The sequence below is a fragment of the Betta splendens genome, chromosome 10, assembly GCF_900634795.4.
Source record: "Betta splendens chromosome 10, fBetSpl5.4, whole genome shotgun sequence".
NCBI lineage: Eukaryota > Metazoa > Chordata > Actinopteri > Anabantiformes > Osphronemidae > Betta > Betta splendens.
In genome coordinates, this window is record NC_040890.2 from 20,408,823 (window position 1) to 20,436,326 (window position 27,504).

At 49.1% G+C, this 27,504-nt stretch overlaps 1 protein-coding gene across 3 annotated transcripts in view; it reads left to right on the forward strand.

Moving 5' to 3' along the window:
• The window catches only part of LOC114864247 (transcription factor COE3-like), a 71,725-nt gene that overhangs the window by 22,132 nt on the left and 22,089 nt on the right, over positions 1–27,504 (forward strand). For 2 of the 3 annotated variants that reach the window (XM_029164971.3, XM_029164973.3), the window contains exons 7-9: positions 24,835–24,916; positions 25,059–25,176; positions 27,209–27,342. In XM_029164971.3, the coding sequence (XP_029020804.1) occupies positions 24,835–24,916; positions 25,059–25,176; positions 27,209–27,342 (334 nt within the window). The remainder of the gene's footprint in view (positions 1–24,834; positions 24,917–25,058; positions 25,177–27,208; positions 27,343–27,504) is intronic. The other variant, XM_029164972.3, reaches the window with a different exon arrangement.

Below are 27,504 nucleotides of genomic sequence, written 5' to 3' on the forward strand. Positions count from 1 at the left end.
TACTGTGTGTTGGTTCCTGTTGGTGTCACATGCATGTTACTGTGTGTTGGTTCCTGTTTGTGTCACATTCATGTTACAGTGTGTTGGCTCCTTTTTGTGACATACATGTTCCAGCTTCTAGAATCCTTTTTGTGCAGTAGCTGGGTTTCACTCTGGGCCGGTGTCTGAGAATTTAAATGTTCTTCTCAGAGGTCGCTTTGTTTCCTCCGTTTGCCAGTTAATGGGCGAAATCCTGCCGAGGCAGCGGAACGCTGCGCTGACGGATCGCCGTAACACTGCTGTTATGACACGCTAATATTGCAGTTAGATGGGGGCCCAGTCGCCTGAGTGAGGCAATAAATTGCCTCAGAGTGTCAGAGTGGACGAGGAGGCCGGACTCTAATTACCCTGAAGACACCTCCCCCGCTCGCCCGTCTGACCATCACCCTCCTCCTTTAATGGTCGGATCTAACATGGAGGTCGCGACCCGGCCCACGTCGCCACTTCCTCTAACGCGTTTTGCTGCTCAGATGTCCTGTGTAGAAATGTGAGTGGAGAGTGATGGAGGCGGATACCCTCATCCCCACGCATGTGAGGCAACACCTGGACCACATCCTCAGTTGTCTGCAGCTGATTCTGCTGCTGCTCTCCCAGAAACCAACGCCTTGAACTTTTAGTTTTAAAAGCTGACAGTTTTGAAAATTAATCATCGTTTGCACAAAGAAACTCCTGCACGACGCCTCGGTCTCACAGTTACGATGCTTTATTGTCCCCTGAGAGCTGGAAATGCAGGCGGAGCTGCAGAGCAAGCATCAGGCCTGAGGAGGGGAGGTTTGATTTAAAGACACCATTCAGGAGGAAACACGCAGCGTTTTAGATAAGAGTCCCTTTTAATCACTCACATTTCATTCTTTCATTTTTGTTCAGGTAAATAGAAATCCCAAGATGCATTTGGCTAACTAAGTTCAAGTTAAAGTCCAGCCTCAAAGTGAAGATGTGAAGTCGTGATCATCTGGAAGCTCCACAGGGAAGTGTTGGGCTCGGGTGGAGGTGGTGAAGCTGTTATCTGCCCCCGCGGACCCTTCCCAGCAATAGTAGCACATTGATCGAGGAGTGAGGCCCATCGGAGCCGGACAGATTAACAGTATAGATTTACAATAAAAGCAGGACATTACAGAAGCAGGGGGGTCTGAGGCACAGAGGCTTCTGGGTGAGGGTGACATACAGTACATGCAGGTCAACTGCTGCACGGAGGCTTGAGGTTTATGCTGGTTATTGAATTAAACGGATGTTTCAACAACGTGTTGGGGCAATGCATCATGGGTAAGATGCATTAAGGTGGTTTTGTATCAGACAGCTCGTGGTTAGTGGTCTGTAAAATACAGAAGAACTGCAGAGAAGGTGCTGTTTAGTTCCTGATTTAAGACAGAGATGCGTTTTTTTTCTGTGTACTGATTTATGAAGAATCACACAATCATGCTTAAATTTATGAGTCAAACAGCTGCTGTTGCTTTTGATTAATACTAATTAATCCTGCTTGTTCATGCTGCTCCTTCGTGTTTCAACCAGAGGCTTGTTTGGTTGCAGATGTTTTTGCATCACTTTAAAACTTCACTGAATTAGTATTAGGTCAAGTACCGTTCTGTTTTTAAACTCATGTTTACGTTATGTGACCAAGATGAGAATAGCACAGAGGGATCACTGCCTGTGTTTAAAGCTCTGGGATCAGCTCTCATGACGGAGGCGGAGTCTGTGCTTCTCATCGGCCTGTAGCCCCCGATTCGCCCTTTCCACGTTTGTGTGTGTCCATTAGGCTTGAGGGGGCCTCCAGGCTCAGTCAGGTTGGATGTGTTCACTGGCCCCAGGTGCCACCACAGGGGAGGAGGTGGTGGTGAACAGCTCGGTTTGGGTGCTGTTTCCACACCGAAGAGTCAGAAATCATGAATTAAACACACATCACTGTGTTGAACTATAAATTCAAGATTCAAAAAACTTTATTATTCCCAGAGGGAAATTATTTTCACTTTGATCGCTGTCACAGATGGAGGTACACACAAGAAGGTAGGGAGATTAAAACTAGAATGCTAACACATCTACACACACTCACATCTAATTACTAGCTTAAGTTTTATCATACATGTTATTGCCCTGATGAAGATCAACCCTTCCAGACAGAGCAGGAGTTGTACAGACTGATGGCACCGGTAGGAAGGTTCTCCGCTGGCGTTCTGTGGAGAACCTAATACTGATCAGCTGTGGCTGAAGGTGCTCCTCTGTCCAGCCACACACTGTGTGGGGGTGGAGGTGTTGTCTATAGAGAGGAGTTGGACCAGCATCCTCCTCTCAGCTACAGCATGTAGGGGGTCCAGCTCCACCCCAGAACAGAACCAGCCCTCCTGATCACTTTGTCCAGTCTGTTACTGTCTGCTACATTCATGCTGCTGCCCCACAGACCACAGCGTAGAACACTGGACCCACAGACTCATAGAACATCCTCAGCATGGAGCTGCAGACGTTAAAGGACCTGAGCCTCATCAGGAAGTACATCCTGCTCTGAGCCTTCTGGTTCACAGCTGAGGAGTTCTTTTTCCAGAATGAAATGAAAGCTTCCAACCCCTGCACAGTGTGAAGTGCTCGACCACAGGCATGAAGACAGGTACTGTCTAGGTCTCTGTCTGTTTCTTTGTGTCTGGATGAAACCAGAGCAGGTGTTTTTAACACTAACAGCACACAGTGGTTTGTTTGTGTTTCCAGTTGGTCCCTTAACCTTTAACCTCTGACAGCAGCCACACCTAAATCTGAACACTGAACCTGAACATGAGTCAAACACAAATGAAGGCATCACCAGAACCCGTCAGAGTCCTGGTCCAGGCTCGTCCCTCACGTCTCCCCTTCCTGTTGACTTTAATTGGACTGAGGAGTCAATGTGATTACATCACCACCTGCAGCTTCGTTAGCCGCCTCAGTGTCAGCATCCAGCGGTGCACAGCTGGAAGCTCCCCCCTGACCCAGGGCACTCACCGGGGGATCATGGGAACTTTGAGAGTCCTCCCCACTCATTCTCTCCTTCTTTCCTCTGCAAACCCCCCTCCCAGCATGTACCCCCCACCCCACCCGTTAATCTGACACGCACACACACACACACACACACACACACACACACACACGATCCTCATTGAGTGATGTCACTTACACTTCCCCCCTTCAGTGTTCAGTGTGAGAGAAAAGTTATCGATCTCTGTTCACTGATCCCCTTGTTGACATCCAACATCAGCAACAACTGCTGCTGCTTTCACAGAGGAAGGGGGAAGGGGGTGTAACCTGCTGCTGCGAACACAAAGCCAGGTCCGTAGCACTTCCTGCTAATTACTGTGTCGTCCCACTTCTCCCGGTTCTTTTACTGGCTCCTGCAAACTTTAGAGTTGGGGCTGATCCACTGTAGCGTCTGATACAGCGTCCTGCAGGTGTTGCAGGTGTGGGTGTCACCTGTGGGTTCTGGTGCAGGTGAGACCCTGGAACCAGTTCAGAGTCTGAGTGTACCCTGCACTCTGCCTTCCTTTAGTTTGGATGTGGAGGCCTGGCTCGTGGGACGGTGAGAGGAGGTGAGCAGCGTTGAACGTGTGCCTGAACAACCTCACTTATCAACTCACTGGGTTGTCAAACAGACTCAGGACCGGAGCTCAGGGAGGAAGTCTTTTTGATGGAGAATCCTGTTTAGAGTCCTGATGGAAAATGCTGTTTAGAGTCCTGATGGAAAATCCTGTTTAGAGTCCGGGGATAAATACTTTCTCAACTAAAATTTTCCAGACAGGACTTTTACTGCAGTCTCTGATCTTAGTTGTGTTGCAGAGCTGAACAAGTGACATGTGTGATCAGAGCTGATGGTATTCAGAACCTCAGCATCTCCTCACGCTCTCTCTCTTTTTACCACTTGCTCTCAAGCTCGCTCGCCCTCCTCCCTTCCTGCTAATCACTCAGTGTTTCCCCAATTAAGAATGCAAAGATAACCTTCCATCACACACACACACACACACACACACACACACACACACACACACACACACACACACACACACACACACACACACACACACACACACACACACACACAGACACACACACACACACACAGTGTGGTGTTTAATCAGGAATATGAGAGCGGTGTGGCTAATTAGGGACGACCATCCGTGGGCTCCTACTTCGGCAGCAGACGTGGGGGAGGTGAGTGTGTGTTCTCTGCAGCTGCAGCCATGTTGAAGCGGTTCTGGTTCCTGTCAGATCACTGCGCATTGGTTCCACGCAGTAGTGTCTGTTCATTTTGTTATTAAAGCACCATTACTTAATGTTATGCTGTTTATTTAAACATGTATTTAGCTTCTGTAGTCGGATGTTTGGACCAGAGAGAACAGAGCAGTGTCATGAACGGCTGTAAATATTCTGGAAGACAGAAGGATTATTAAAAATAACTAATCAATGCAGGTTTATTTTCCAGTCCTTTATAAATAAAACATGATTTTCAGTTTTTGCTCGTTTAACCTCAGAAAACACAAACACACAACCTGAGGCGGAACAACCACAGCGGCAGCTCAGTGAAAGGAGAGTCTAGTTTCCTTCTCCTGCAGAGATAAATTAATAAACCACTGTGTGCGTGTGCACGCGCAGAGTGGGTGAAATCTGAGGCCAGTCCAGACATGACAACTGGAGAAAGAAAGATAGAGAAGACGGGTGAGGCTGGTGCTGGTGGGAAGTGTGGAGGTGGGGGAGGAGGTGGGTGATGGAGGGGTGAGAATGCGATAGTTGGGGGATGGGGGTGTTGAAGAGAAGGAGGGCAGATTAGGAAGGTATCGATTCTATAAAAAGATGGAGGGATGTGATAGGAGAGGAGGCCTCTAGGTTACATAACGGCTAGAACACTGTCAACCCGTCTGTAACTCCACATAGCCCGACTCTGGGTTAGACAACAGCTACATGTTGTGTAGTGGCAGTAGAGGATGAGGACTGTAGTTTGCTCAGATCATCTTAGATCACCAAATAACCCAAGTCCACTCAAGCTGCCACAGTGAGGTCAAGTTCACACTGTTCACTGTTCAGGGTTCACAGCAAATGTCCTCACAAACATAGTATTACGATTAAATTTGTCCACACACTCATGGAAGACGCTGCAGTGACAACTCATCTGGACCCGGCTGTGTGTGGAGGTGAAGTTGATGGACGCCTGCTGTGGTGTGAAGGGATTACACAGCTCCATACTCTAAGTATTCACACTGTGTCACACTAACTCAGTGGGGGTTTTAACGGGCTCTGATTACACCGAATGAGAAACAAACACAAGAAGTTTACTAACAGACTGACATCATGTAAACTGGGCTGTTTCTGTGCTAAGGCTAAGCTAGCTGCCTCTAGCGGTCCCTGTGCTAAGGCTAAGCTAGCTGCCTCCAGCTCTGTCTGTGCTAAGGCTAAGCTAGCTGCCTCTAGCTGTCCCTGTGCTAAGGGTAAGCTAGCTGCCTCCAGCTGTGTCTGTGCTAAGGGTAAGCTAGCTGCCTCTAGCTGTCCCTGTGCTAAGGGTAAGCTAGATCCCTCTAGCTGTGTCTGTGCTAAGGCTAAGCTAGATGCCTCCAGCTGTCCCTGTGATAAAGGTAAGCTAGCTGCCCACAGCTGTGTCTGTGCTAAGGCTAAGCTAGATCCCTCTAGCTGTCCCTGTGATAAGGGTAAGCTAGCTGTCCACAGCTGTATCAATGCTAAGGCTAAGCTAGCTGCCTGCAGCTGTCTCTGTGGTAAGGTTAAGCTAGCTGTCCACAGCTGTATCAATGTTAAGGCTAATCTAGCTGCCTACAGCTGTGTCAATGCTAAGGCTAAGCTAGTTGCCTGCAGCTGTCTCTGTGGTAAGGGTAAGCTAGCTGTCCACAGCTGTATCAATGCTAAGGCTAAGCTAGCTGCCTGCAGCTGTCTCTGTGGTAAGGGTAAGCTAGCTGGCCACAGCTGGATCAATGTTAAGGCTAATCTAGCTGCCTACAGCTGTGTCAATGCTAAGACTAAGCTAGCTGCCACCAGCTGTCCCTGTGATAAAGGTAAGCTAGCTGCCCACAGCTGTGTCTGTGCTAAGGCTAAGCTAGATCCCTCTAGCTGTCCCTGTGATAAGGGTAAGCTAGCTGTCCACAGCTGTATCAATGCTAAGGCTAAGCTAGCTGCCTGCAGCTGTCTCTGTGGTAAGGTTAAGCTAGCTGTCCACAGCTGTATCAATGTTAAGGCTAATCTAGCTGCCTACAGCTGTGTCAATGCTAAGGCTAAGCTAGTTGCCTGCAGCTGTCTCTGTGGTAAGGGTAAGCTAGCTGTCCACAGCTGTATCAATGCTAAGGCTAAGCTAGCTGCCTGCAGCTGTCTCTGTGGTAAGGGTAAGCTAGCTGGCCACAGCTGGATCAATGTTAAGGCTAATCTAGCTGCCTACAGCTGTGTCAATGCTAAGACTAAGCTAGCTGCCACCAGCTGTCCCTGTGATAAAGGTAAGCTAGCTGCCCACAGCTGTGTCTGTGCTAAGGCTAAGCTAGATCCCTCTAGCTGTCCCTGTGATAAGGGTAAGCTAGCTGTCCACAGCTGTATCAATGCTAAGGCTAAGCTAGCTGCCTGCAGCTGTCTCTGTGGTAAGGTTAAGCTAGCTGTCCACAGCTGTATCAATGTTAAGGCTAATCTAGCTGCCTACAGCTGTGTCAATGCTAAGGCTAAGCTAGTTGCCTGCAGCTGTCTCTGTGGTAAGGGTAAGCTAGCTGTCCACAGCTGTATCAATGCTAAGGCTAAGCTAGCTGCCTGCAGCTGTCTCTGTGGTAAGGGTAAGCTAGCTGGCCACAGCTGGATCAATGTTAAGGCTAATCTAGCTGCCTACAGCTGTGTCAATGCTAAGGCTAAGCTAGTTGCCTGCAGCTGTCTCTGTGGTAAGGGTAAGCTAGCTGTCCACAGCTGTATCAATGCTAAGGCTAAGCTAGCTGCCTGCAGCTGTCTCTGTGGTAAGGGTAAGCTAGCTGGCCACAGCTGGATCAATGTTAAGGCTAATCTAGCTGCCTACAGCTGTGTCAATGCTAAGACTAAGCTAGCTGCCACCAGCTGTCTCTGTGCTAAGGCTAGGCTGCTTCTAACTGTGAGTTTAACAGTTTGGACCCGATGTCTACTGGACTTCAGTCTGAACCTTCTGCAGCAACGTTGCTGAAAACAAACATAAGGAACTAAGCCTTACTCTGGCATCATTTACAGACAAAAGTATAGTAGATAAGAGGCAAGATAAATGTTTATGCATCATACAGTGGGGAGTATTGTGCTTTTGTTTGTGTGTGTGTGTGTGTGTGTGTGTGTGTGTGTGTGTGTGTGTGTGTGTGTGTGTGTGTGTGTGTGTGTGTGTGTGTATATTTATATATATACCTCTCCTGTCAGCTTCAAACTGTTGCCAGACAAGCAGCTCCACATTTTTTATCTTTAAAATTGTGAAAACAATTGAGCAGCTGAACTGAGCTGTATCCTCTGCCACACACACACACACACACACACACACACACACACACACACACACACACACACACACACACACACACTGAAGCTCACTCAACCACAACACAAATCAATACCAATTTATAATTCAGGATTGCTGGAGTTTGGGTTTTAGGGCAGCCTGGCTTCCAGCCTTCATAAATATTACAGTGTTATTGACTTGATCTCGATGAATTGGAGATTTTCTTCTTCTGCGTTTTTTTTCCTCCTCTTCCTCCTCCCACCCCCTCTTCTTCTCCTCCCTCCTTTTCTTTTGGGTGTTTCTGGAATGAAGTCTTCTTTATTTATTCTCTTTGAGTTGGAGATGAGACGACTAACAGGCGATAACGTGATGGCTAATAGCTGACGGACAAGCTGGACCCCCCAACTGACCGCCCAGACCTTCAGAGCACACACACAGTAGGACCCAGTAGAACATAGTGGTATTCTGTAGTGCTCAGTAGTACATAGTAACACACAGTAGTACTAAGTAGTACAGTGGGGCTCACACAGACAGACCTGTCTTTGAGATGATCTCACGGGGATGTAGTGGACGAACGTCGCCAGGATCACTGACGCTAGATTAACAGGTTTAGCTTGTACAGTACACACATCTTAATTTAAAGACACGGTTCTACCCAGAATTCTCCACCCCTGTGTCTTTACTCCCCCCCATGCAGTAAAGATGGATGTATTGATTTTCCTCCAGACCACCAGTACAGTTTTCTTATTTTTCTCGCAGCTGATTCACCTGCCAACAGACACTAATGACACAGTGTGTGTGTGCTGAATAGTGATTTGGGACTTTTAGCAGAGTGCAGCTGCAAAAAGCATCTTAAAAAATGTTTTCCCCTGAATTTATAGAATGGACCAAATCAATACACCTCCAAAATATAAGCAGAGCAGACTGGGAACATTATTTTGAAAAGCATCAGAGGCTGTAATTGGCGTAGACACTGGTCCTGGAGGAGGAGTAATATTACTGTGAAACTAGTCGACTGTACGTCTGTGTCCTCCACAGTGTTCACACCTAGTTCATCAGTAGGTCTGTCTTAAACAAAGACTAAAAGTGATGACAACATGGCAACACCGCAGCAACGTACAGGTCTGTTAGACCTGTACTGGTACCTGGTTACAGGCCTGCTCTTACCTGAGGCAGCAGAGTTGGTTTGGGCCTGCTGATCCTCCGGTTCTGCCCTTTTGGCTGATAACAGATCATCTGCTGCAGGATAATCATGACTGAAATATTGAAGCGTTGTCGCATTGGAGGAGAGTGGAGCTGAAATTTGGCTCCTGGCATAGCAGGAGGAAGAAGGAGGGGCAGGTTTGAGTTCATCCTCTTCCTTCAGCCCGCAGTAAAACCCCTCTTAGTGGGTAGTGCCATCTGGCTGGGGGCCCCTGGTGGAGGCGTAACGGGGCCCAGAAAACTCAGGGTCGCGATGCTTTACTGCCCAAGCCTGCTGCCTGCAGATGGCAGCGGGCGTGCCGCTGGAAAACGCCAAGGTCGCAGAGGCATGTGGTGTGGTGAGAGGAGAGCTAAATGGCAGAGGGGACGGGTGGTGGGGGGCGGGGGGGGGGACCACTGGAGCCATAGCAACATCAGGGCCACGCTATGCTACATTAAAGAGCAGCGCTAGCTCGCCATATGGGACGGCTGCTGCTATCAAAGCTAATAGCTATGTCAGCTTCACAAACACAGGCTGGTCCTGCTACAGCAACGAGGACGCTGATGGACGCGATGCCTTCAGGCACCGTCCGGCACCCTGACCCCGGCGTGAAACCACGGCCCTCATAACCATGCTAATAAATAAAAGACACACATGTTCGGTGAGGTGGCAGCTGGTGGGTGAACAGACCCAAGTACAAAGGAATTTAATTAGAGAACTGAAGCGTGTCTACTACCTGTCTGTCAGCTCTTCATCGCTAGTTTATCACACATAAGCGTTCTTCTCACATACGACAGGTAAATGTAATCAGAAAATTGGCTGGATTTTATTGATCCAAACTCTTTTTTGCTGAAATGTACGCGTCTGTGGACGCGTACATTTCTTATTCTCATTGTCCCTGAGTGAACCACAAGTTGGACACATTTGGTTTCAGAGCTCACTTCATGACAGTGAACGTGACATGTGGTTGATTCAGGTCAGCAGTGTCTGCCTGGTCCTACCTCCTTTGTTTACTCCTTTGTTTTAACGATCATTAATATGTCAGTCTCCAGATGAACTTACATACACATTTTGATAGTGATCACCGTTAACCTAAAGACTGGATTTACATATTAAGATTAAACTTTAATTTCATGAGCTGATTTTATTTACAAACTGATCTAACAAACAAATGTTTTACTTCTGATTGAATGATGTTGTTTAAATACAGTATAATAACCACACTAAATAAAACATTTTTTAATATGTTAAAGTGTTATGTTGCCCAGTAAACGCTGAACTGAATTCAGGTCAGTTGTTGCACAAAACCAAGAGTCTGTTTTCAAGGAAAACAGTGGGGAAATTGGTTCTCTGCATTTTGACCCATCCACCTGAGTGGCGCTCGGGGAGCTAGCGCAAAGTGTCTTGCTCAAGGACACACCTGCTGCCCAGACGGGGGATCGAACCGCAGCCCTTTTGCCTTCTGAGGCTGACACCCTACCAACTGAACAGGCCAGACACACACACACACACACACACACACACACACACACACACACACACACACACACACACACACACACACACACACACACACACACACACACACACACACACACACACACACACACACACACACACCTACCTTGCGGCGCTATAAAAGTGGGGCCCCACCATATCACAGATAAAGGCAGACATCAAATCTTTGCTCTAATACAAACCAAACCTCAATTCTAACCTTTGCCCTAAAATCACATCTTGAAAAAGGCACACCCCGTTAATCTGACGCGCGCGCACACACACACACACACACACACACACACACACACACACACACACACACACACACACACACACACACACACACTCTCTCTCTCTCTCTCTCTCTCTCTCTCTCTCTCTCTCCCCCTGTTTTTGGATAAACCTCCGTGTCTCGGCGCCGCCCGTTCTCTCGCTTCTGGACTCTCACCTCCTCAGGTAAATTGAGTTTTCAAGGTGAACGTCCCATTACAGGAGAAGGTTGACAAATTAATTTGGTGGGCGCCTTGTTGCAGTGTGGGTAGCGATAGTGACCAGCCTGTCAATTTGAGAAATGAGGTGTAGCTCAGACAGCCAGATGGGAGAGAAATTGAACAGCACATTAGCTAATTACTTATGCAAATCACCGCCACACGCTGCACCTTAACTTAAGCAGGCTGGATGACACTCGGGGAGGCTGTGGAGAGTTTTAGCTAATGCTAATCCAGACGTACACACCCCCAGCGTCTCCCCTTGTGCAGTCGAGCAGGGACCAGGTCTCAGCACCTGGAACCAGCCCAGCAGAGCGTAGAAACCAGGCTGAAGTCAACCTGTCAGGAGGAGCTTGGACACAGTCTAGTGTGTGCAGCAAGTCAGTCCAGAGAGAATCCAAGTGCCACCGAGTCCAGTCGGCTTTTTATTAATAGAAGACTTTTCTGACTGACAATAACACAGAACATGAATTAGGGTAACAATGCACTTCATTCCCACAAAATGGATCAGAGAGAAACTATTTGAAATGATGAAAGGCACCGATCGCTAAACATCACATGCAAACAACTTTCTTGGGGGTCCATTAGTTTATTAGCTCTCCTTCATTGACCATCAGGAGCCTCCTGTGAAGCTGATCCCTCCCATCTGCAGCCTCACCACCACCCAGCATCCCGGCCGGAGCCGCGGTGGCCAGGTGTTCATTTAACGCCTAACGGCAGCTCGGTGAGGACGCCCCTGAGTCCGCTTCACGCTGCTGCCAGCCGAGCGGAGACCGGGCTCTGCCAAAAGTCCCCTCTTCCTATAAACCTCCTGCCTCGCTCCCTCCATCCTTTCCTTCTCCTCTTCCCTCTTTCTATTGTTCCAATGCTGCTGTGTTCACCTCCATCCTGCTGCTGATGAACCCACATGCAGCAGCTGGAGCTTTACAGGATGCAGAACCAGACGTTTCCTGCATGAAATGACTGTTAAACTGAGGAGAGGACGACTTCAGATGTTGTTAAAGTCGGCTGCAGGTTCATGTCAGGTTCTGCTCAGTCACACTCTGTGACTGCTGAAGGCTGCTAATTTGGCCTTTATTTATTTAGTGACAGATTTTGGTTTTAATGGACAATAACAAGAAAATGAAATCTGCTCAGACACATGAATGTAACACAAACTGCTTCTGATTAATTAGTAATAATCAATAATCACTTTATGTGCAGATTTAGTTTTTCATGACAATTTAGCCACTTTTTTAAGAATCTTAGCGGTTCTGAGTCAGAAGCATTGAAGCAGCGCAATGGGTCACCGTGGTTACAGTTGCGGGGTGCATCCGATGATCTCTCTCCCAGCATGCACAGCATCCCCTCCCCAGGCTTTACAGGGGGGCTTAGCGTTTTGTACGTGGATGGTCTTCCTAGTCACACAGCACTAATCCAACCTGTCAGAACCAAACCTTATGCTCCAATCAAGAGCCTGAGCCCCCCCCCTCCCCGCACGCACACACACACACACACACACACACGCACACACACACACACACACACACACACACACACACACACACACACACACACACACACACACACACACACACACACACGCACACACACACGCGCACACACACACGCGCACACACACACACACACACACACACACACACACACACACACACACACACACACACACACACACACACACACACACACCTCGCCTCCACCCTCCTTTAATTAGCTCATCTAGGCCTCAGCAAGAGGATGCTGGGAAAAAAGTGAGTGAAGGAGACAGAGTAAGTGTTGGAGTCTCCTCCTGGTTCCTCTGGAGGCTCCGTGTCCGTTAAAATCGAGCTGAGCCAGGGGCGTCAGGCCACCTAGTTCGGAGGGCAGGTGTGTGTGTGAGAGAGTGGAGCATTGATCCATCGACCGGTGCCGGTGCGGCCCCTGAGCGCCGCCAGGCTTAACCGTTATTACTGCTGTGGCCGTTTAGCCGTCAGTCATTAATTAATGCACTCACGCTAGTAGCTCTCCCAGCTGTCAGTCACACACAGCCGTGAACTGGACTCCCGTCGGTACTGTCTAACACCAGAGGAACCAGAGGACCCATGTACCTTTACTCCAACTGTACACTGGTATGTACTTGCATTAAGCTGATGCAGGTCTTTAAAGAACCACATAACCACATGCTTTCTCATGATGTTTGTGACTCACCAACGTAAAAAGCATTAAAGAATCCAAAGCGAGTAGTTTACTTCAGGAACGTCTCACAGCTCCGCCGGAACCAGCTTCTACTTCACTCGGTCCGTTTAAGTGTGATATGTCCGTCCTGGTTGGGACCGAAACTCTGTCCCCGCTTACTGAGACTGGTCCAGTTCGTTCAGAACCTTGAGGCATACTGTGTTTTCACAGTAAACGAGCGTGTGCTCCAGACTGAAGCTCGTCTTCATGTCACATGTGGAAATCCCCTGGGACGTCCCGACCCGCTCGGGGGGAAAACGTGTGCTTCTCATAGACACAGCTCAGGGAGGCTCGCCCCCGTGTCCTGGTCCTGCTGCACCACGTGACTGGCGACCTTGAGTTTCCACCCACTTCACATCCAGGCTGCGACCTGCAGCCGAGTGTGAACTCGGCTGTGACCGACCTGCTCCCTGTGCTGATGTCAGCAGAACAGATACAGAACCAGAGGCTGGTTCCACTTGGAGCTTGGTAGCTGAAGGCTCTGCCTTCCATTACACATAGAACAGTGTGGCGTAATGAAAATCCCATAGAAGGACTCCTACTGTAACCTCATTGTCCTGATATGTTTTTAGTGCTGAACGCCCATCAGGAGCAAACGTGAACCAGCGCCAGCAGAGAAACCTGTCAGACGAGCTCGTGTGGGTTCAGAGCCCCACCCTCAGCAGCTCTTCTGCGTTCTGGCATCGCCCCTCACCTTCAGCTGGGTCCCGATGACATTTAGCTGATCCTCAGGCCTGTGCAGCTTCCGCTTGGCGAAGGAGCGACATGTGTTCTCTATTTGACGACAGTGAGAGGAAGTGGATGATGGGAGTTTCTCTTGGGAAACCTCGCTTCTTCCAGCTGCTTATAGATGTTGCGCCACTCGTTAAATGCCCCCTACCCCTGCTCTCCCCCACAGCCTGCGACCTCTTGACCTTTACACAAACTGTCGACTGCAGCTTCTCTTGCTGTTTGTCTCAGACACTAAAACCCGTCCAGCGAACATTCACGTCCCAAAGCAGTTGATTCGTCCCAGATGTGGAAAGTCATGCAGTGAAGAAACGCTTTGCTCCTTTTTCTGCATGTGGGATAAATGGAGCTATGGTTTTTGAACCTTCTGTTGGGTTCGAACAATCAAATGTGTAAAAGTACCACTGAGGTCGGTTCTGGGTCTGTCTGCATATAGAACACAGTTCACACTTTGTTTTTGTTTGTGACTAGTGCAGAAACGGGTGACTGACAGCCCAGTTCTGGTCCAGTGGACCTGTTTGTCCTCGGTGTCCTCTCCCTTGGCTGCCAGCTCCTTCTCTGTGGGCCGGGTCGACCCGCCCTCTAAGGCCCGGGTCACACAGGTTCCCTGCCAGCTTGCTTTGAGCAGCGTGCAGTCGTGTGAAGGTTTTAGGTTGTGGTTCCTGCTTTGTCATTCAGGGAATCGTGAGCTACCTAAAAACCGGTGTCTCTGAGGAGGACGTGTGGCTGTGATCTCAGTTCATTAAGTGACTCTGTCCTCCAAGGTGTCACATCGCTCTATCACACTCGGCTGCTTTTTAATTAATCTTTATTTTTCCTCGGGACCTTTTCTTCCTCAGCGTGGCTTTGGCCTCATGGCTGCTTCTCTCGGTGCCTCTACTTGGTTGCTGCTCATAAACGTGTTTCTGTGAAACCTACGTTGCCTCAGAAGTAATGGAGGCAAAAAGATGTTTCCTTCAGGATGTGTTTGTTGTTATCTGTGGTTAAATCAGACGATCAGAGCGCTTTGGTTTAACCGGTGACTTCACCTGTAGCGCTGAAAGTTGATTATTCCCTCTAATGTGTCTGAAGGCGTTCATTTCAAACAGAAAGACTAATACACTGTAAGTGAAGTTCATTGTTGGCCCCTAGACGGCAGCGCCAGGCTTTCATCTCCTTGAACGGGGGATGGAGCTGATCTGAGACCAGCGCAGCTCCTCCAACATTAAAAGGCCCAACTGTCTAAAAGCAGACGTACAAATTTAATGACACCTATTACCTCAAAGCAGATAAATGTGCTTTGTAGTTCACCTCCTCCTGCAACAACACTTCATGTGATAGTTCTCTCTGGACCTGTTTTTTCATTGAGTCCTTCCTGTTGAGGTCAATCTCAGCAGTTACCCATATACAGTACATGTGGTCTAGTTAAAGTCTAAATATTAAAGCGACCTGTTACGTAACTGAATAGATCCACAGCTACATCTGTGCTGCAGGTCCGTGTGTTGATGGCAGCGGCCGAGGTGCGCTTGTTTCCCGCCGTGTCACACTCCTGACGCTGCAGTGTCACCGCTGACGGCTTGTGGCCAAAGGAGCCGTGAACAGAGGCGTCCACGTAGCGTGCAGCGCGTGACGAGCGTCCGCGCTCAGGACGGTTCTCACCTGCTCCGGCAGCAGCCGCGCATATGGCCCGCCAGTTAAAAATAAAGACAATGTGCATACATTAGCATACGTAATGTGGAGCGACCCCCATTTAATATGCAAATTCCTTGAAATATTACTGAACACCTTCTGTTCGGAGCGAATACATTTGAATTTGCAATTAGAGTTTTCCTGTATAATTAATGAAAAGCGTCAATTTTTGGCTACAAGCTAATTTGATTAAACATGTTGATGAGGCGTTTAGAGGCGCCGCCGGATCGCAGGACAACAGAGATGTGGATCAGCTGACCAGGTGAGCTCGACTCCCTGCTTCTCGCTTCCTTTGATCCCTGTTACAAACATTTATGATGCGTAGAGCACATTTTTCTGGTCTGTACGCTCTTAGGTCTGTGTGTTGGTGAAGGGACTGTTGTGTGTGAATGCTGCTTCCTCACAGGTTCTCTGGAGAACATACATGTATAAAAATAGCTTTTGAGGTCATGTGTGTTCTGTGATTCAGAACTGACTTCTCTTTGTGGACTCCAGCATCATGACCCTCTGAGGCAGATTCTGGAGCTCCCAGGATCTTCCTCATCACTTCTGCTGACGCGGTGGGAAGCTTCGTCTGTGTCTCCATTAACTGTGAATGAGTTCATCAGTAATCCACTTACATGAAAAGATGGATGCTGACGCCAGGCCTCTGCCTGGATGAGGTGTCGCTGTCGGCTACTTTGGGGATGACAACGATGAATGATGTAATGACGTATGTGTGTTAATGCTGAGCTCGGTCCCACTGACAGCTTGAGGTTTGAACTGTGAATCCTTGTGATGCACCAGGCTTGTGTGTTTGTGTGTGTGTGCCTGCGTGCTTGTCTTGGGATGGGATATATTGTTGAAGGGGCTTCAGACCTTTATCGTCTCTCCACAGTTTGCAGACCATTGTTATGTGGTGACAGTAGATGGTTTTCCAGCGGTTGTGCGTCGAGTGATGACAGACCTACACAGCATGTCACAACTGAACTGTTGCACCACAGAAGGATTCAGGTCAGAAGCTGCAGATTTACCAGCTAACATACTTCTCTGCTCCGTTCTCCCAGTTCCTGCCTCAGATATTAAAGCTCCGCCGGTGGAGTCCGGCCCAAGGTCGGGCCAGATGGTGCGGCTGGCTTCACCTTGCTGCTGACCGCTGGTCCCAGAGCAGCAGAATGGAGCCGCCGCCAAACAGATGGAGAATAGCAGCGAGCTTTAAAACCCCGAAATCTGCAGAGGAGATTCAGCACAGTCCACATAAAACGCTTTCTCTGAGCTGTTTGTGCCAATTAGGTGGATTTTATTCCTTCAGTTGTGTGTGTGTTGAGTTTGGCCACAGCAGTAACGCGTTTTGGTGTCGACTTCAAAGCAGAGTAAATTACATTTACTTTGTAATGCTTGCATCATTATTCCTCGTCTTTATCAGCAACCAATCGTGTGTGTGTGTGTGTGTGTGTGTGTGTGTGTGTGTGTGTGTGTGTGTGTGTGTGTGTGTGTGTGTGTGTGTGTGTGTGTGTGTGTGTGTGTGTGTTAGTTCTTTCTTCTCTCCATTAGCAACAGATTAGGCTTTGACCATGTTCAGTATCAAATGTTAACATCTCAGACTAGTTCCATCCACACATGTACTACGTGTTTCACAGGTTGGTGTTAAAGGCAAATAGTATTAAATCATAACTGCTTGACAAATGTGCATATTTAAATATTCAGTAATGTGCTTTTTGTCACTAATACTGTGTTTTGTTAGTCCAGGCATTTGATGCTGTGTTTCCTCGTGTTTGTCTCGGTAATGAATGAATCTGTGAAGGTTCCTGTTCAGGTGATGCGCTGCTGCTTTTCTCTCTTCACTCTGAGCTGCAGCAGCAGGAAAGGTTAAAGTGGCGTGAGGAGATATTGAAATGGAATGGTTGGAAGGCAGGCCCCAGGCGTTTATTCAAATCCCCCCGTTTTTTCTTTAATTTGGCTTCAGTAACGCTGGACGTTGAGTCATCAGCAGTCAGACACTTAATTAAATACTTCAGCAGGAGAACGAGCTGTGTGGAATAGTAATGGACGCAAAGAGAAACATTTGTCAGACTGATGAGTGAGAGATAAACGTGATCCCATAAATAAAGCAGGAGGTTCCAGCTGCAGCACCTTTGGTAACTGACGTCGGCTGTTAGTTCTGTTATGGACAGAGCTGCAGTAATGATGACGGCAGGACGATGGAGGAGCGAGCCTCCGCAAGCCTCATCACAGGATGGAGCAAACGTTCCAGTGACGTTAAACTTTAATTAAGATGGTACTTTTCTCTCTGTGGTTCGACCACAGCAATAATTAAATCATGTACAGATTAAGAATTTAGACTTAAATGAATCATAGAACTGCAGACGAACACATTTCTCGCAAACTATTACTGTCACTTTAAACCCGACCTTCGGGTTCATGTAGCAGCAGATGTGGTGATGTTTGCTTCTCGGCCAAAACAGCTGCTTGTCAGGTCTGCTTCCTCAGACGGTGGTTGGATGGTTCCATTCCCAACTGTGCCCTTGGGCAAGATACTGACCCCTGCGTTGTCAGGAAGCCTTTGACATGAGAGCAGCTGGGGTTAATCTGCTGCTAATCTGGTCTTCACTCTGACTCTATTATTCATTCTTTGCAGCTCAGCGGCGTCGCTTCTCGTTTGTTTTATGAAGTTGCTATTTAATAACTCGCTTTCTGGCTGTTGTCTTGTTTTAAACATGAGCAAAGCTGCTCCTGCTCCACTTTTGTTTACTGGAAAGCCTGAGTTGAGTTCCTGAGCTGCCGAGGTGCTTTTGAGCAGCCGCGGTGAGCCTTGTGCTACAGTAACGTGTCAGGATAGAGCTGGCTACAGCGTTTAGCTCGTAGCTTGAGGCGCTGTACAGTTTATCTGTTTGTCTGCAGTTTGTTCATTAGTCTTCAACTGGAAGGAGGACAGAGAGACAGAGAATAACGGAACCGGGAGGAGGATTTCACGTGACGGTGGTGATCAGATCAGGGTTTCTGCAGGATTCACAGAAGTACCTGGAACTACCTGGAACAAACACCGAGCAGGCTGGCTCTGACAGGGACTCGGCTCAGCCCAAACACACGCTGCCAACAGCCGACTTATTAAAGTTAATAACTTAATGAGTCCTGCCTTGTGGCCAGCGCTACTTTGGAAAAGCTTTCATTTGTGTTGTGATGGACCTCACTGATGCTGTAGCTTAAACAGTAGCTGGCAGATCAGCCAGGATAATCTTTACGTTGCTGAGTAGAATTCTACAAAGATTTAAATGAACATATTGAGCCCCTGGAAATCCCTGGAAGACCCTTGAAGCATGCCTGGAGTTTGCTGGACTACAGTTCGAAAGCCACCAATTATATTTGCATATTTAATAGAACAAATTGCAGGTGGTGTTTATAAAAGAAGCTGCAGAGTCAGTTTTAATTTAGGAGTCATGTTTGAACATCAGATGTTTTCTAGATGCTCAGTTTTAAACCGAAGCCGGAGACGACTGCTTTTCCAGGATGTTTCCAGACTCGCTCTCCCATATGTTGATCAGGTGGCAGCTGCTCACTCGACGCTCCCTCTGTTGACAATATGCTGCCAAGCTGCCCACATATACTGCTCAATGTACACTACATCTCCCATGATCCCCTGGGGCCTCAGCTACTACTGAGTGGTGGTGCCTCAGTAAACACAGGCTCTTTGTTTACTGACACACGGATGGACAGAACAATGTCGGGCTCCTGGTCATCCTTTAGGTGGTAGCAGCTCCTGTTCTGCCGTCGCCTGATTCATTCCATGTGCAAGTAGAGACCCTACTTTAGTAGCTAAAGTATTGTTGTGGAATCTGACCCAACCACAGTTTCAGTGTAACACTGATCACGACCACAAGCCTCTGTGTCTGCCTCATTGTCTCAGAACATCCTTGTTGAGATTTATGGTCCCTGACCATCCCGCATTCTGGTTCTAAGTATTCTGGTTCTGAGCTTCCTGATCCCCGAGTGTCTCCTGGTTCTGAACGTCTGCTGGTCTCTGAGCATCCTGGTTCTGACTTCATGCCCCCCCCGAGGATCCTGGTTCTGAACATTCTGGTTATGAGCTTCATGGTCCCTGAGGGTCCTGGTTCTGAGCTTCCTGGTCCCCTAGCATCTCCTGGTTCTGGGTCTCCTGGTCTCTGAGCATCCTGGTTCTGAGCTTCATGGTCCCCCGAGAGTCCTGGTTCTGAGCTTCCTGGTCCCCGAGTGTCTCCTGGTTCTGAATGTCTGCTGGTCTCTGAGCATCCTGGTTCTGAGCTTCATGGTCCCCAGGGTCCTTGTTCTGAACGTTGTTGTTCTGAGCTTCCTGGTCCCTGAGCATCTCCTGGTTTTTGAATTTCTGCTGGTCTCTGAGCATCCTGGTTCTGAGCTTCATGGCCCCGCAAGGATCCTGGTTCTGAACGTTATGGTTCTGACCTTCACGATTCTCCGAGGGTCCTAGTTCTTAGCCTTCTGGTCCCCGAGCATCTCCTGGTTCTGAACGTCTCCTGGTCTCTGAGCTTCATGGTTTCTGAGCGTTCCTGGTCCTGAGGGTCCTGACACTTGGCTGTGAGTGCGTTATCATGTCTGTGATCGACAGCACACCCGTTTTCCACCTCATTGTGAAGTCATGATGTCAGACCGGCTGCAGCGTTGCATCACAGATGATCACTGAGACAAACAAGATGGTTGTCATAGCAACGCAGCTAAAATACAGCTGGGGTATGACCATAGTTTACATTATGGGGAATGAATGAAGATGAATGTTTCCACGGTCACCGGCAACATCTCGACGTCAGAGGTCAGACTCAGAGTCCGTTCATGAGCTGTAACTGGAACTTCACACGTCAGAAGGCGTCAGTGTAAAGAGCCAACAAGCGCTGCAGCTGAAAGAAATGCCAAGTGTACTGTACGTGACAGAATACGAGTCATTGTGTATAAAACCCAGCAGACGTGGATTCAGCCCTTTGTTAAAACATGACAACTTGCGTTTTTGTGTTGAAACTGGTTCAGTAGAACAAAAATCCCCCCCCCCTCTCTCTCTCTCTCTCAGGCAGTATGAAATAATTATGGGATGTTCTGTTCTTCTCTGTGCTCCAGGAATTCAGCATGTGTTCTTTTATATGTGAATACACAACATTTGTCTGACCCGCAGAAATCAGGAAGCAGCCGAACGGCAACAGGAAGCGTCTCGGAGACTTTCATGTTAAAAGCGTCTCTTCTGTCGGTGGAGCTGCGTCTCAGCCGCCGGCGTCGTGACGGAGACTGCGCTCGCTGTGTTCTCATCACATGGAACACGTCTTAGTTTATGGGCGTTTGTCACATAAACTGACTCAGGTTTGAATCTGTCACCTGCTGAGCTCAAGCACTGACTTTTTACGGGTGATCAGGTCAGACGCGACCGGACGTGTAACTGGGTCGTACCTGCGGGGTGTGTTTTCAGGCCCGTCGTGCGTCAGCATCGGACCCGTGCTGATGTTCGGATCACAGCGGCTCCAGACCTCGCGCTCCCTTTGTTCAGTGCCACGGCCTCCTATCCTTTGCTCTCGTCACTAGCGACGTGCAGCCTCCCACAATGCAAAATGACGGCGCTTAATATTTCAGATGGAACAAATGAATTGCACGGAGCTCTTTTAGCAGAATAAACTGCTTTTGCGTGTCAAGACAAAGTCTGGGGAATAAGGGAGCGAGGACCTAATGTGTTGTGACAATAGACAGTGGAGGCTGTGTGTGTTTGAGACAGAGGCATATCTGTTCCAGGGACTGTTTTAGTGCCTCATCAAATATTTAGCTTGATTGTACATGGTCCTGTAATTGCCATCTTGGCTTGTGAATTATTGATGGTGTGTAGCAGAGCCAAGGAGCGTCCTCACACACACACACACTGACACAGAGGCAGACAAAAGCAAACACACACTGGTGCTGGGGCCAGTGGATCATCATGTGATGGTAATGGCCATGAAGCTGCTCTTGTTTCATATCCTAATTAGCTTCAGTGGAGCATCATCTGAATTCCTCAGTAATTATTCGGAGTGTTTCAGCAGCGCGGCAGAGTCAATATTAGGCTTTACTCGACCTTCTAATGAGGCGGCGCGTCTCCTCCTCCTCCTCCGGCCTCTGATGTTCTGCCTGCGAGCCGCTGCTCCTCCACGCTCTGTTCGTTAGCCGCAGACAAACGAGATGTGACGCGCGGCGGTCGGCGGCTTAACCAGGACGGATCGGCGGGAGCGCGGCGGTGGCCTCGGCTCGACACGCTTGCTTTGCGCTTTATTCCACTTTTGTCACCGTGCGAGGAGCCGCTGGAGGTCAGGTGGTGAACAGGCAGCGGTGGCTCCTCGCAGAGAGGCTCCAGCTGTGAGGCCCGACGGCGGCTGTAAAAATACCCCTGCTCAAATATTGATCTTTCTGCTTTTCAAGCCTAACGTAATAAGTGAGAGACTCCAGGGAGAGAAAGAGTGTGTGTGTGTGTGTGTGTGTGTGTGTGTGTGTGTGTGTGTGTGTGTGTGTGTGTGTGTGTGTGTGTGTGTGTGTGTGTGTGTGTGTGTGTGTGTGTTTATCAGGGCCTTGTAACTTGAGCTTCATGTAATTGCTTCCCATAGTGCACTGGGTGTGGTCAGGGATGACATCATTTTAAGTGGCCACAGAAAACAGTGATCCCTCCTCCTCCTTCTTCCTGGACCTCCTCCTGCTTCTCCTTCCTGGACCCCCCCCCCCCCCCTCCTTCCTTCCTGGACCTCGTCCTCCCCCTCCTCCTTCCTGGACCTCCTCCTGCTTCTCTTCCTTTCTGTACCTCCTCCTCCTCCTTCCTGGACCTCCCCCTGCTCCTCCTTCCTGGACCTCCCCCCCCTTTTTTCCTGGACCTCCTCCTCCTCCCTGGACCTCCTCCTGCTCCTCCTTCCCCTCCTCCTTCCTGGACCTCCTCCTCCTCCCTGGACCTCCTCCTGCTCCTCCTTCCCCTCCTCCTTCCTGGACCTCCCCCCCCTTTTTTCCTGGACCTCCTCCTCCTCCCTGGACCTCCTCCTGCTCCTCCTTCCCCTCCTCCTTCCTGGACCTCCTCCTCCTCCCTGGACCTCCTCCTGCTCCTCCTTCCCCTCCTCCTTCCTGGACCTTCTCCTCCCCCTTCTCCTTCCTGGACCTCTTCCTCCTCCTCCTCCTCCTCCTCCTCCTCCTCCTCCTCCTCCTTCCTGGATCTCCTCCTCCCCCTCCTCCTTCCTGGACCTCCTCCTCCTTCCTGGACCTCCTCCTCCCCCTTCTCCTTCCTGGACCTCTTCCTCCTCCTCCTCCTCCTCCTTCCTGGATCTCCTCCTCCCCCTCCTCCTTCCTGGACCTCCTCCTCCTTTCTGGACGTCCTCCTCCTCCCCTCCTCCTCCCTGGACCTCCTCCTCCTTCTCCCAGGACCCAACCCCTTTCTCCTCCCTTGGTTCTACACTCTGAGTTTTAGCCTGGATCACTGTTTTTATCTATTAAAAGTCTTTATACTAACGCTTCATAATGCAAAATCCATGAAGCCATGAAATAGCAAGGCATCAGCTCAGAGACCAGAACCTGAGACAAATCGCATCTGTTCACTGAGGGAGGTTCCATCTGGATTCAGCTTCACTTGTGTGGATGGTCTCAGTAGCCCTGAGTGTACTCTGTGTACTTTGTGTACTTTGTGTGTACTGTATGTTCTCTGTGTGTACTGTGTGTGTACTGTATGTACCGTCTGTACTGTGTGTACCCTGTGTACTTATTGTGTACTGTATGTTCTCTGTGTGTACTGTGTGTGTACTGTATGTACCGTCTGTACTGTGTGTACCCTGTGTACTTATTGTGTACTGTATGTTCTCTGTGTGTACTGTGTGTGTACTGTATGTACCGTCTGTACTGTGTGTACCCTGTGTACTTATTGTGTACTGTATGTTCTCTGTGTGTACTGTGTGTGTACTGTATGTACCGTCTGTACTGTGTGTACCCTGTGTACTTATTGTGTACTGTATGTTCTCTGTGTGTACTGTGTGTGTACTGTATGTACCGTCTGTACTGTGTGTACCCTGTGTACTTATTGTGTACTGTATGTTCTCTGTGTGTACTGTGTGTGTACTGTATGTACCGTCTGTACTGTGTGTACCCTGTGTACTTATTGTGTACTGTATGTTCTCTGTGTGTACTGTGTGTGTACTGTATGTACCGTCTGTACTGTGTGTACTCTGTGTACTGTGCCTGTACTGTATGTACTGTGTACTGTGGCAGTGTGTGTGAGCCTGGTCTTGTCTCCAGCTGGCTTTTAATTCAATCCGTATCGATCCATATCAGCTCTCTGAAGGACTCGGTATCATCTGAACGGAGCTGCTCCACATTATTCTGTTCACTGCCATAAAGGGCATTAGAGGCTCCAGAGCAGCAGATCAGCTTTCAGTCGATATGGACACACACACAGCGCCTCGCTTTGTCTCTGTGAAGGCTCAGCTCACCCACAAGTGTGAAAACTAAAACATCAGCTCAAATAAGGAAAATGTGAACACATTGTGAATGAAATCATCAAACGTGTCACAATAATAAATCTACATTAATCAGTGAGTGGCGCTGAGTTGGGCGGTGATGTAGACTTAGTAGTGATGGATGATCTCTTCATGTCAGACGTTATTCTAGTCACAGGTGGAACCGGTTTAAAACCCTCAGGTTTAAAACCCTCGCTGTGCCTTCACCAGCTTCAGTGAATCGTCAGGCTTTGCTTTGTTAACCAACAGAGTTACTGTGTGTTTTAAAAGATACTGTTACTGTCTTATTAGGGAGCAAATCGATGCGGACCTCGGCGAGGCCCCCGGTCCCAGCATGCCTTGCACAGCGGTACAATGGGAGCCTGGTGTGGAGGTTATCCCCTGGTTAATGTGACATGTCTGTCTGCGACCTTGTCGCTTGTTAACTGCCCGGATTATTATTGTGATAATGTGGCAATTAAAAGGGAACGGGACGAGAGGGGGCTTATGGTCCGAGAGATGGATGTGCACAGATTACAAGGCAGTGGGAAATGCATTAGAGGAGCCATCCATCCTGACCCCCCTCGTACTAAGGTGTGGTTATTACTGCCGCCCTCATTGATATCCATTCCCAATCAATACTTTTCTGCTGCCGTAAAAAATGCTGTAAATCAGCGCAGCCGGTGAGAGATGGGACAGGAGGGGAGGGGAGACGCCATAAGTCTGCAGAGGCGCCCACCGCCACCGGAGGATTGGAGGCGTGAGGTCACACGCTGGAACCCGGAACCTGCCTGGTGTCTCTGTTCACATCCACTGGTTTCCTATGAAAGCGCAGCAGTCGGCACGCCCTTGAGGAGCCTTCTGTGTAAACTACTGCTCACAGAGACGCTTGAGCAGCCGCAATAAGTTTCTTTACTGTTTTCTTTACCGTTGTGTAAGTTGGTTCTGAGCTGCTTTAAATGAGCTTGATGAAGACCAGTGTCCTGAGCCTGGCTTCTCTTAGCTCCACTCCTCCCTCTGATCCAGGATCCTACGGAATTGGATCTGGTTTAATCACCCTGGGCGTCTGCAGCATGGTCAGACCCAGAGGAACGTGCTCTGCCACTAATCCACCGTGTCTTTGTGTTCTTCTGCTTCCAGATTCTTCCTGAAGTTCTTCCTCAAGTGCAATCAGAACTGTTTGAAAAATGCAGGAAACCCTCGAGACATGAGGAGGTTTCAGGTGAGAACGTGTATTGATGAGTGGACACCATGGAAACCATCACACAATCCATGCTCAGATGTGTGTGTGTGTGTGTGTGTGTGTGTGTGTGTGTGTGTGTGTGTGTGTGTGTGTGTGTGTGTGTGTGTGTGTGTGTGTGCAGGTGGTGGTTTCCACTACAGTCAACGTGGATGGTCATGTGCTTGCCGTGTCGGACAACATGTTTGTGCACAACAACTCCAAACACGGGCGCCGAGCCCGACGCCTGGACCCCTCTGAAGGTAATGTCGTCTTCGTGTTATCCCGTCCACTTAAACATCGTTTTCCAAGCGACGAGCGCTTTCCAGCAGCTCGGGCTGCTCACACTCCACCTGAACAGCTTCTCCTTCTGGTGTGGTGTGTAGAAGCAGTGGAATGACCCTTTAATGAACACCTGAAATCCAATCTGACGGGTTCTACATGTTTGTAGAGTGGCTCTCCACCCGCCCCGTCGGGAGGCGATGGAGAACAAACGGAAAAAAGTTTCAATGAAGTTATAAACTTTTCCGTGTCGCTCCAACAACTCGGCCGACAGCAGCACGTTTCCAAGACCCGTGACATCAGCCTCTGGTTAGATTCGTTTTAGGTGGAGAACCAGGAGGGTGGAGCTGTACCAGCACCATGTTCCTTACATACACATCTTCTATTCTTCTTTTAATGGAGGCTTGGCTGGATTGAACTTACTCTTTCGTCGTTTTAGTGTAACAGTTGAGTTTATTAAACAAACTTCAAACGCTCTTTGTCTGAACTTCATGACCAATTTTATTTGCAGGTTGGCTTAACTAAACCCCACCCTGCTGGGACGTACTACATAGTAAAGGAAATCAGATTTCAAAACTTCCTCCAAGTTTCCTTTGCAATTTCCATCTGGGACTTATAAAGTTTTTTTACTCTTGAACTGAATTCTCTGGAGTTCTGAGACGTTTTCAGGAGCCAGCGATGTCATTGTCTTATTTGGTTTAACCTACTTGCAGCACCAGACGGGTGGTGTTTATCACAGTGGGGCCCATCACACAAGATGAGGTAGATGATCAAAGGAAAAACAGAGGAACCCAAACCTAAGTGACTCTCCTGTTCTGTAGCAAACCCCACCCGTCTGCGCCGCCTGAAGGGGTAAAACAAATACTGTCTGACACAGATCTGTCATTCAGCAAACAAAGAGGTTCTTTCTCACCTGTGAGAACATCTCGAGAAGGATCAAACTTCATCAAATGAGCATTTAAACATTCATGGTCCTGCAGGGCGGCAGGCCCTTGTTTCGGCTCCTTATCTCAGCCGCTGAGGAAAGCTCGGGGCCTTTCATGTCCTCCAGCCTGGGATGTTTTCAGAGGCGATAAAAAGCCCCAACATCTGCTCCCGCCTTTGTCACCAGCCCTCATGCCCACGTCTCCTTGATAAAACTTTCCACCGCCTGCTCCTCGCCTTTGTGCTCTATTCATTTGATTGGAAAGCCCCCCCCCCCACTCCCCCCGACCCACTGGACTGTTTGTTTACTGCTGCCACAAAAGAGGAAAATTAATAAGGAGATGACAATGGACTCCTCTGAGCAGGAGCAGCTCGACCCGCAGCCGCTGCAGGGTTCTGGGAGGCCGAGCCGCGCTTCGCTTTTATCTGGAAACTCGCAGCGACTTGCAGAAGTTGACGCTGTGACTGGAGGGGCCACGAGGCCGCTGGAGTCTGTGGCTTAAAAACTTTCACTTTGTTCCTTCAGCCGCTGACTAATTAGACGCTACCGTCATGGGTCATGTGCACAGCAGTGTGAAGCGCCAGGGGCTTTTGGACTCTGGTGTCCGAGTCGTGAAGCATCCCGTCGTGATGTTTGAGTGCGTGAGCGCTATAAATAAAAGATCCTCTCGCCCTCTGAGCGTTGGCTGCCAGTAACTTTGCTCTGCTAATAGTGGTGAAATTTGTACCTGGAATGTTTAATAGAGCCTGAACGCAGCTGTATAGATCAGATCACATGGTAAACAAGAGGAGGCTCTGAGCTCTGACTGGAAAATCCAGCCGGTCCGGGAAGACGCTGTAAACCTGCAGGGCTCGTCTAGCGTCCGACGCCGACTCTGTCCGGATCCAGTCTAGTCCACGAGTCGCTCAGTGCAGAGCAGCTTATTGATCTCTGTGGCATCAGGACGTGAGGAAGAGGCTGTGCATCGGACAGAAGCTACATACGACGGCGCGAGTGTTGACAGTGAAGCTCTGACACGTTTAGTCTGTTTCTAACTGAATGCCCGTGTTTCCGGTGTTTCTCATGTTTCCTTGCCTGTGTTTCCGAAGCAGCCACTCCCTGCATCAAAGCCATCAGTCCGAGCGAGGGCTGGACGACCGGCGGCGCCACCGTCATCCTCATCGGGGACAACTTCTTCGACGGCCTGCAGGTGGTCTTTGGCACGATGCTGGTGTGGAGCGAGGTGAGCTGCCTTTATCGGAGGCTTCCTCCGTGCTGATTGTGAAAGCACAGCTTCCACCTGTGTCTTACACACAAACATCACTGCGCTCAGCAGCTGCACATGCTGTTCATCATGGTCGCAGTGGTAGAAACACCTGCGTCTGTATCTGTCGCACGGCCCCAA